We start from the raw sequence: 11479 nt of genomic DNA on the forward strand, positions 1-11479 counted from the left end.
ACTTTTCTGCATCTCATAAGGGTTAAAAATGAAACAATCTGAGAGCCTTAACGGTGATGCAATTTCGTACAACTCTTGCAGGAAATCATAGTTGCAACAATAAAACTGCACCAGATAGCAGGACGGGAATAATGACAGTACACTTAAATTCCAATCGTAAGACATGCTTTCTACTATACAAAGAAGCTGAAGCATTCTCCTTGTCAGTTCTTCGCCGCCGTGTTTGAATAGCTCGGCCGGGTCAAAAGGGTAATTGGTATTCCGACTTCTTCTTGATGACTGGGGAATCAGGTTTTCCATCTGCTGTTGTTATGCCTTCACTGCCAATTAGCAGACAGCAGAAGTGTTCCCTCCATTATATTAGTATGCACTGGCCATCGGTTACTAGATCACCTTTGGCAGTTTTACAAGAGTATGCTCCGGTCTTGAAACCTTCTGTTAGTCGCCGCATCTCTTCGTAGAAATTTCGAGCTTAACCCCCGTCAGCCAGCTAGTCAACTCACGTATTTCAGCCTCTCTCTTTTTTTGTCTGCAAATGCATCTCGCTTCCCTCTACAGCTACCCCATCCCGCGGGTGTTAATCGATCGTAACGTTGCAATGTAAGCAGTCTGTTTTCTCTCCGCTGCGACATGACACTCCTCGTTGTACTAGCTATTCTTTTACCTTTTCCGAAAACCAATGCTTTCGTTTGGAGCTGCACCTAAGGAGCTTGAAATGCCATTCTGCAGTTCCCTTATACCGAGTTGCTGATGAGTGCTTTCAGAGAACAGGAGTGCAAGTCGAATAAAAAACCGTTCAGCTGTCTGTTGTGATTGGAACTTCCCAGAGGCGGGTGCGTACATTGGTTGCAACAAGATAGTGGTCCAAGACGATGTTAGGACCTCGGAGCGTACACACGTCCAAAAAAAACTCTGCAGACGTGTCTTTCGTCTATCACAACATGATCGACTTGGTTGGTGGCTTTTCATTACATATTAGGTCAGTTGTATCTGCGAAACCCGATGAAAACAACACCTACTAAAAATATCTCAACTGGATTACAGTTTAAGCACAGAGCTTATTGACAGGTATAAAAATTATTAGAGATTTCCTTCTCAGGTCATTACTAGCACCCAAAAAAAGCAATTGCCCGGCAGATCCTTAACTACGCCGCACCAATATAGGCGCCTAGTTGCCAACAACGTTTCTTGTCCTTTGTAGCAGGTTAAACTCCTACGTATCCAGAACAGACCCCGACATATCCAATATATGTAATGCATGCAATGAGTCTCCGCATGACACTGGCCACCCCTTTGCATGCCCTACCAACCCACTTATCCGACCCCGTCGAAACAGCACGTTTCTTGGGCTTTACGTTGGGTGACGACAAGTTAGCTAATCCTTACCATCCTAACGGGGACTAAGTACCCGCCATAACAACAACGATGCCTAAATATTTTCAAGAAAATACCATATTTTTATTAGGTTGTCAAATACCTCTCTTCCGCCTTTTTGTCTTTTGAATTTCGAGGCTATGTATAAAGCGCTATAGAGGTCGTATCTGGCAATACTATACATCCCTGAAAGGTTTGGACATAACCTACAAAACGACGCTATGCATGATTAGTTTGTATATTGCGTTCAACAGTTATAGACGTGTAAATATGGAGTTCACTAATGCCGAAATTCGCGCTATTTTAAAGTTTTCCTTCCTTAAAGGCAAATCCGCTAGAGAAACGTTCCCTGAGACTAATGGTGTTTCGGGGGATGGTACTCCATCACTTCGAACTGCTTAGGAATGGTTTCGACAATTCAGAGCGGGTGAAAACGGCACCATGGATAAGCCACCCGGCGGAATACCTGTGACGACGAATACCGATCAAATCATGTAAAACATCGAGTTAGACCGGCAATTGGCATCTCGTGACATGTCCCAGAAGATGGGATTTAGTCAACAAACCATTTTAAACTATCAGCAGAAGGCTGGATACACAAAAAAGCTTGATGTTTGGGAGTCGCATGATTTAACGCGAAAAAAACCTTCTGGACCGAATCAACGCCTACGATTTGCTGCTGAAACGGAACGAACTCGATCCATTTTTGAAGCGGATGGTGACTGGCGACGAAAAATGGATCAAATACAAGTACGTCAATATCAAGCGGAAACCGTCCTGATCGAGGGCCAGTGAATCGACCCAAACAGTGGCCAAGTCATCCACTATGAGCTGCTCCCATATGGCCAGACGCTTAATTCTACCATTTACTGCGAACAACTGGACCGCTTGAAGCAGGCGATCGACCAGAAGCGTCCAGAATTGTAGTGTTCCACCAGGACAACGCCAGACCACTCACTACGTTGATGACTCGTCAGAAGATACGGGTGCTCGGATGGGAGGTTTTATCGCATCCACCATATAGCCCGGAAATAGCGCCAAGTGACTACTACCTCTTCCAGTAAATAGCGAATGCCCGTGTTGGTGTAAAGTTGAACTCAAAGGAGACTTATGAAAAGTGGCTGTCCGAGTACTTCGCAAATAATGAGGGGGGCTTCTACGAGGGGGGTATTATGAAGTTGTCGTCTAGATGGAAACAGGTTATCGATCGAAACGGCGCATATTTGGGCTAAATTCGATCACTGTAACACTTTTCATAAACCATATAATGCATAAAGAGCAAAAAAGCGGAAGGTAGATATTTGACAACCTTATATATTTTTTGCTAAAATCTCAAGTACTTTTTTATTTTTTTCATACAAAATAGCAATAAAAAATAAAATATCTTATGAATAAAATATTATGTTGATCAACCAAAAAGTTTATATTTAACAACAAACTTCACTAAAATCCAAATCCAAATACGAATTTGTGGCTAAGAGATTGAAGAAAACTTCAAAGCCTTAAGAACCCACAAATACACTGGCAGTCGTGGATTTAATAAAAGTCAGAAAAAGTCTAAAAAAGTTAAATTAAATAAATTATTCAATGTTTTCAACATTTTGTAAGCAATAGTATCACATTTACCGTTAATATTTTGTACTTATGTTTTCGTACACAGACTGTAAATTTGCAAAAGTGTATATAATACACAAATATAATTACCTCGTACAGGTATTAGGAAGATGCCATTAAGTTCATGATAAATAAACTTATTTTGGTCAAAAAACGTTTTTTAAGAAAAATATAAAACTACTTTTCCAAAGACGTTTTTGGTAAACTTAAATGCTAACAACTGCAAATAGTACTCAAACTAACATTACGCACTAAATGCGTTCCACTTTCAAGAAGATGCCGTTTCTGGGAATAACGGAAAAAGATTTGCTAACCTCTACCGGCTCAACGGTTTGTGCGCTCAGTGAGAAACGATACTTTTGCAGCAAGAATGTCAGAGCGACGCGAATTTCCATATGACCGAAGCGAAAGCCAATACACTTGCGCGGCCCATCCCCAAAGGGTAACCACTCAACCTTGTTACGAGCCTTTACCAGCTCCGGTGTGAAGCGCTCTGGATCGAATCTTTCTGGATCAGGATATATCTCGGGATCATAATGTATGCCCACCACGGGTATCGTAACTAATGTGCCAGCCGGTATAACGTACTTTGGATGGCCGGGCACGACATAATCATGCAGAGCTTGACGTGCCAGATGTGGTAATATCGGGTACTTACGTAAGGTTTCTGTGAAATGTACACAATCACATATTTATTAACAAATCCTATTCGCAAATACGTACCTGCTATCACTTGCTTCATATATGCCATCTCGTTCAGTGACTCAAAGCACAGTTTGTTGTCGTGTTGACACAACGTCTCATTGATTTCGCAACGTAGGCGGTCCTGCAGCTCGGGTTGCATAGCCAGCTCATACAGAGCAAATGAGAGCGTCGATGATGACTTTTCGGAACCTGCAGCAAAGAAGAAAAACGCTTGCGCTGTCATCTCCTCCACAGTCAGACCCTTAAATTCATCATTTTTATCATACCTTAATTTTGCACCCTTATTCAGCTCCATCAGTAATTCCATGAAGTCATTACCATGCACATTGTACTTTTCACGATATTCCACATTCTCGCGCACCAAACGCATGAAGAACTTCTCTATGTCCGGATGTATTGTAGCCATATGCAGCTTTTGTGCCAATTGCGGGAACCCTTGTATAAGCCCAGACACTAAGAGACCATGACGACGATCGGTGAAAATGCGTCGCCCAATTGCACGACACTCAGCATTTGGATTCGCCAAACTATTGCATTCAATGCCCAAAGCACACTTGCCAATCACATCGGTCGTGTAGCGACCCATCAGTTCTTTGACTTCCACATTGGCGTTGCGCTCCAACAGCTGATCAAGCGTACTGATCATTTGCTGTGCGATATCGCGCACACACGGAAACATGCCACGCACTTTGCACTCGCTGAACGTCGATGAGAGTTTACCATGCAACACATGCCATTTTTTACCATCGACGAAGAACAAATGACCCGTTAAAGGATCGTCTTTCTCATTATGGAATAGACCACGATCACTGAAGTTTGAAAAGTCCTTAATCAGTATATTTTTCACAAGCTCTGTATCCAATATCATCACGGCGGGACGTTGAAAAAAATAATAGCCACAGAATGGACCAGTGTGCTTGTAACGCTGGTACATTGAACGTAAGATATCCGAAAAGCCGTATAGCTTGGTCAAACCACGAAAACTGCCATACAAATAGCTGGGCTTGTCGTGTGGTATGCCATGTTCCTGCCAGTAATTCATGCGACGCCAGAAAAAATAGGTCATCGCGGTAAGCAAAGCCACAACGCTGGCAAAAAGCACAAGCGTCAGAGTTATTGTGAAATTCAAAACGAACAAAGTGAATATAACCATCTTCCAAGTGAGTATGAAACTTAAATTAGCTGTATACATTATAAGCTGAGCTGGAGCACTAACTGCGCATCGAGTCGCGCAGCATGCTTATATAGGGTCAAGAAGTAGGCGTGCGCCGAAGTAAACAAACACGAGCCCGCTCGTGGCTAGTGTGCGACAGCTGTCTAGCATTTTGATTAGGTTCTTAAATAGATAACGGCAGCCGCCGAATGCAAGTGAGTTTGTGCGTTACTAACTGTCGATTGATGAGGGTTCGCAGCCCGATGCACTATAAGAAATAAAAATGTAGTGTACATACATTTTACCACTGAATATTTGCTCACAGACGATCTCGGGACTTAGTACCATCGATCGGTTACTTAATGGTTAGCGTAGGGAGTTATAACTTGATGAAAAAACTTGGCCTAAGATATATTAAAAGCCTATAGGTAAACATTTTCACTATTATTATTATGAATAAAGCGCGGGGGGTGGTAATCTGAGTATATTGAAGTAGGCGAATAGATGGAACGGTGGCGTTTGGGGCAATGTCGAGCAATAGGTAAAGCTATTGAAAATAAACAGAAAAGTTCACCTTTGATCTCACATTTTTTTAACTTTTGGAGGATTATAGTGAGTTTCTAACTAGGTCGGATTTGGTTTTCGGGGGACCCCCTCTGCGAAGATTACAGGAATCTCATTTGGACTTGATACTCTATTGTTTTATGATACCAAAAACAACTTAGTATCGTTCAAAAGACCCTTATGTATCGGCTAATATCGATTGCAGCCGACTCATATAAAAAATGTCAGACAACCTAAACTTCCAGTTCGGCCCACAACCTCAAAGCTTGCCTCTGATTGTTGACATACTTATTTATAATCGACTCAATGCAAGTGAGCTTATTTGTACAATAACAAATATGTCATTTGTGATATAGAACAAACTATTTAAATATAACGACGTACTTACTGTTTTGTGATCTGACGGCTAATCAATGCTCCATGATGAAATTGCGGACTCAAAACTTGTTTAATACAGCAGCTTGATCAACAGCGCGGTGGCACCAGCGGCGGGTGTTTTGAACGCGCCTCGCGTTTAAACAAATGTCTGAGATAGTCGGTTTGTTTTATAAATGAGTATGCGCATATATAAGTAAACAAGCGATAATTCATACATATATAGCATATATGTATGTGTATATGTATATTTTACGAACGCTCTAAACGTTTTAAGTACAGTTGAACTTGCGTTTAGGAAAAATAATAAGAAATTTGAACTAGCTTTGAGTAGAAGAATCTGTAGTTTAATAACCGACGACTCTTTTCTAACCATTATCTAATTAGGCAACGAAATTAGAGATTTTTGGAGCCGTTGTTCTCAAGTAGTTCATTTCGATTGACAATATTTTAAACTCAGTACATAACTGAAAGTAATGTTCTCTTCAGACAAAGAAAAATATAAATCTTAAAATAACTACAGCTTGGTAGACGATGGCCACATCCTATGAATCAGGCAATTGAGAAGTAAATTTCTCTCTCGCCGAACTAAAACAAAACTCTATAAGTCACTTATTATTCCCGTCCTGCTATATGGTGCAGAGGCATGGACGATGACAACAACTGATGAGTCGACGTTACGAGTTTTCGAGAGAAAAGTTCTGCGGAAGATTTATGGTTCTTTGTGTGTTGGCCACGACGAATATCGCATTCGATGGAAAGCTAAGCTGTACGAGATATACGACAATATTGACATACTTAGTTCAGCGAATTGAAAGGCAGCGGCTATGCTGGCTAGGTCATGTTGTCCGAATGGACGAAAACAATCCAGCTATGAAAGTATTCGACGCAGTAACCGCCGGGGGAAGCAGAGGAAGAGAAAGATCTCCACTCGCTGTGCTATAACAGCGTAAGCGGTGTCTACGCCAGTAAAGAAGAAGAAATAAAAACACACATCAAAAGTTTCTACACAACATTTACTCACCCTGTATATACTATACAAACGCAAATTAGACTTTCAAATTACAAACAAGCCAGATGGACCCACCTCGTTCGAGCAGCGACGAAAAAGGCATAGAACGCAATTTCATTGTTTATAACACACAAACAAAAACTATTGCACGAAAACATCAATTAGCATACAATTAATATGGCATGTAGCGGTTAGCAAACACTAGCGTGTTCCCCGAGCGCCAAGTCAATAAACCGGCGTTAATTTTTCTTTCACCTTGATTTTTCGAAAAATCGAAAACCATGTAATTAATTTATTTCAAACAACCTTTTATTCTATACTTTTAGATCAGCTGACATTTTGACTAGTCGAAATGAGAATTTAATTGACAAAGTTGGAATTATTACCGTTACTTAACAACCATAAACGAATAAGCGCTGGTATAACAATTTTACGAGTATAAATGTAAATATATGTATGTATGTATGTATATAAAAATATGTGTATATATGCATGTACATATGTATGTATAATGGCTTAAGTACGCATGTGGACTTAAATATAAATAAGTATGTATGTATGTCAGTGCATTACGTGCGTGTTTCTATTGGCTCAACCTTCAGATGAATGCCGCCTTGCGGAAACAAGGGGAAAGTCTTCTGGAACTCCATTGGAATTTGCGTCTGTGCGCAAGGTGTAAATTTATACCGACGCAGCAAATAAGTTAAGCCGACGCGCATTTGCATTTGGCCGAAGCGCATGCCAATACAATTTCGCGGACCGTCGCCGAAGGGCAGCCAATCGACAGAGTCGCGTAATTTCACCGCCTCCACGGAGAAACGTTCCGGATCGAATTTCTCGGGATCCGGATAAATTTCCGGGTCGTAGTGTATGCCAATTGTGGGTATGGTGACCATCATGCCCTTCCTGATCACATATTTGGGATGGCCGGGCACCACGTAATCAGCAGCCGCTTGACGCATCAAATTCGGTGCAATCGGATATTTCCGCTGAGTCTCTTTTATGGCGGAGAGATACAATGTAAATTTATACACAAAAACAAACACAGAAGTACGCATTGCTTACTCACCAGAGAGCACCTGTTTCATATATTGCATGTCTTCCATGCACTCATAGGTGAACTCATCGTTATGCCGCTGTATAGTCTCCTCGATCTCTTTACGCAGACGCTCTTGTAAATCGGTTTGTAATGCCAATTCGTACAGCGCAAATGCCAATGTTGTGGACGAGGTCTCAAAACCGGCAACGAAAAACACAAATGCCTGTGCTGTCATCTCGCTCACACTCAACGCGCGCAACTGATCGTTTTCGCTCTTCAAGTGTTTACCCTTATTGAGTTCCATCAAAATACTCATAAAGTCATTGCCGTGCACCCCATTACGCTCACGATATTCGATATTCTCACGCACGATGCGCAAAAAGAAGTCTGTAATCTCCTGCGGCATTATGGCCATACGTAGACGACGCGCCATATTCGGAAAACTATTAATGAAGGCGTTAATAAGTGGCCCGTGCCGACGCGACCCAATTAGCTTGCGTCCCATAACACGAAACTCCGCATTGGGGTCTTGCAGGCTGTTGCATTCGATGCCAAAAGCGCAGTTGCCAATCACATCGGTGGTGAAACATGCCATCATCTCCTTCCAGTCCCACACATGCTCGTCGCTGGCCAAGCGTTTCTCAACGGCGACCATCAGCTGATCGGCCACCTTCAATATCGTGGGAAACATGAATTTCATTTTGCCCGAAGTGAAGGTTGGTGTCAGCTTATTACGCAATCCGCGCCATTGTTTACCATCCAAGCGAAAGAGATGGCCGGTGAGCGGGTCATCCTTTTCGTTGTGGAAAATGCCGCGATCGGCAAAATTACTGAAATCCTTGATGAGTATGCTTTTAATGAGCGCTCGATCCAACACCAAAACGGCGGGGCGTTGAAACAAATAATAGCCGCAGAAAGGACCCGAACCGCGATGATGTGTGTATATTTCACGCAAAATTTCGGCGAAACTGCGCGTTTTCATCAAACCCTTCAAGTTGCCGGCGAAAAAGTGTGGCGCATCGTGCGGTATGCCTCGGTAGCGCCAATAATTCATGCGCCGTTGCAGCAAATAGTAAATAAAAGAGAGCAACGCCAACAGCACGGCTATTAAAAATGCAAACGCCGACATTCTTTTAGTTCACCGGCTAACGAGCAACTGATCAATAGCAAAGCGTTTTACGAGTGAAAATATATTTAGTAAGAACAATAACTAAGAGAGCTAAGTGCAAGCGCACAGCACGACAGAATTGGAAATTCTGCGAAACGCTAACCATAAATTGCGAATTGATAACGTCGATGCGATGCGGTCTTTATACTCTTTACAACTGACAATGGAAAATCGGTTAAGTTATTTATAAACATAAATAGGCTGTCGGCAAACAGAAAATTATATCGTACTGTAGATAAGGCCATTGTGCAATGGCAAGTCCGAGTATTTGCAAAAGAATTCGCAATAACCCAGCAAAAACATTACGCATGGCGAGTAGATTGAGTGTAGTTTTGTGCTCTGAATTGTCATACAAGTATATTATCTTTAGCGGGAATTGAACACAAGTTCAAGCGAAGTCTAGTATTTGAAACAGAGATTTGTAAGCTTGCTCTGTTCCGTAGTCTCATTTAAACTCTGTTTTCTTATATTTATGCTTGAGCGCATAACCTCGTTCTGCCACTCTCATTATTTACCGTTATTGGGCCCTTGTTTTAATCAATATGGTACAAAAGGCCCCTGTTAATTTTGCTGGCATATCCCTCATTTAAAAATGCTGCCTGCGTTCAGTTTGCCATAATATAATTATATTATTTACATTGATATCATTCACTTTAGGGTCTTTATTTGATAAAAAATTTACAAATTTGTTCTTTTTATTTCTCTTATTCACTAAACAAATACTCGCATGGTTCCCACATTCACCATGGCTCTCCTGGTTATTGGGCGGATATCAGCCAAGTTCGTTTCGAAATACAAGAAAAAAATATATATACATATATAATTTATATATATACACATATATGCTATGTTTCCATGAAATTTTGTATGTATGCATATTGACGCGTATGTATGTATGTATGTCCGTAGAGCACTACAAAAACCGGTCGCTTTGCTTTGTTTGACTTTTCACGCACTGAAGCGTATGCCTTATCACTGAACGGGCGAGTGTACGAAGAATTTATGTATAAGTAAATATATATGGATATATGTGTGGCATAATTGATTATAAATTTCTAGAGAATCGCAGCGCTGTTAAGTGTTGTATGCAGCAGTAAATAATAATACTCTTTTGTATTCGCTGTAAATGTAAATCACAAAACGATATCTCAATTAACTACACTCAGAACGATCAATTAGAATCAATCATAATTAACTACTTGACACGCACCCTTTGATATACTTCTCTACATTAAATTAAAAGCCCAATGCCTGCGAAGACTACTAGTCAATGAGGGTTCTTTTGTTTTTTCAAAAGGAGAATCTTTCGTAGATACCGTCAGTCAGTCCAAGGCGGCTTTGCAGCAATGCTTTTGACGGCATTAAGAGCCATCGTTGGTGTTGTTCGTAGCAGAGGTCGTTCCAGCTGTTTAAGGAGTGTGTCTTTACCGATTGCTCTCCACTAGACAAATACAACAAAGAACGGTATTGGCTTAACTACGGTTTCGTAAAGTCAAAGCACTACTCTTGGTGAGAGTCTCCGCCGTTTCCCAATAGCTCTTTTGCAGCAATATAAAGCAACTAGTCCCTTATCCCTCCTTAATCCTCAACATTGGGCTTCGATGATAGCTCTCTATCAAGCATGAAACTAAAGTCCTGTACCCTTTCAACAGGGTAAAGCTGAGAGCGCCCCAATCAGGAAGTTGATACATCGGAAATTTAGACCTTCTGATAAATTAAACCAGTTCAGTTTTATTTGGATTGACAGTTAGGCCGCTTCTTTCTGCTCAGCTTACTACGACATTGAAATACCCAGACAATTTTGCCGGGAATTTTCGCCTTTGCTCTCAAATATCTTCCGTTGTTGTATCTAACTTCAAGAAATTGAGCTGTTCAATGTCTGCTGGGTATGCATTTGAATTTCGTTTTACGCAACACTAGACATTCGTGCTGCTTTGCAAAGAATATCACTTAATCATGGATCAAAATTTCCAACGAATTGTTAAAAATCAAGATAATCTAAAGTGCAAATAACTTCAAATTTATTCTTTATTTGCCTAACGATGACAAATGCTTAATTTTTTGTTATTGTTATTAAATATGGCAAGTCATCGGCAATTGCTTATGCTTCGTATATGAAACTTTTATCACAATCACCATTCTTTAGACAACTTCTTCCATCCCACTTCAAAATTATCGACAAATGAAAATGTACAATACTCGTATAGTGCATACCTATAAGCCTGCTTAGAAGCGATTTGTATCGAACGCGAAATGATAAGCACTGATTACAAATTCTTTTATAAGTGTTCTTCTGTATGCATAGAAACGCAAACCCGATAGCGTTCGGAACGTTTCGGGATTCATTAAATATTCATATGATATAATAGTTGTTTTCGATTCGCCATTTCTCTGCTCGCTTCTAATCTCTTGTCAGGAAAATTGCATCTTGAAGCAACAAGAGAGTTATCGACTTGAGTTCGTGCAAGAGAGTGT

General features: G+C 40.9%; 2 protein-coding genes across 2 annotated transcripts; both read right to left on the reverse strand.

Annotated features, from left to right (window-relative positions):
- Positions 1-2668: 2668 nt before the first annotated feature.
- On the reverse strand, positions 2669-5053 carry LOC105230212 (cytochrome P450 6a2). The gene is made up of 2 exons (XM_011210851.4): positions 3712-5053; positions 2669-3655 (listed from the first exon to the last, which is right to left on the reverse strand). The coding sequence occupies exons 1-2, from the start codon at positions 4883-4885 to the stop codon at positions 3240-3242; spliced, it is 1590 nt and encodes a 529-aa protein (XP_011209153.2). The 5' UTR covers positions 4886-5053; the 3' UTR covers positions 2669-3239.
- A 2031-nt stretch (positions 5054-7084) lies between these two features.
- Positions 7085-9755, reverse strand: LOC105230200 (cytochrome P450 6a9). The gene is made up of 2 exons (XM_011210837.4): positions 7867-9755; positions 7085-7794 (listed from the first exon to the last, which is right to left on the reverse strand). Exons 1-2 carry the CDS (start codon positions 8963-8965, stop codon positions 7367-7369), a joined length of 1527 nt encoding a protein of 508 aa, XP_011209139.2. The 5' UTR covers positions 8966-9755; the 3' UTR covers positions 7085-7366.
- Between the last annotated feature and the right edge of the window lie 1724 nt (positions 9756-11479).

The sequence above is a fragment of the Bactrocera dorsalis genome, chromosome 3, assembly GCF_023373825.1.
Source record: "Bactrocera dorsalis isolate Fly_Bdor chromosome 3, ASM2337382v1, whole genome shotgun sequence".
In the NCBI taxonomy this organism is placed as follows: Eukaryota; Metazoa; Arthropoda; class Insecta; order Diptera; family Tephritidae; genus Bactrocera; species Bactrocera dorsalis.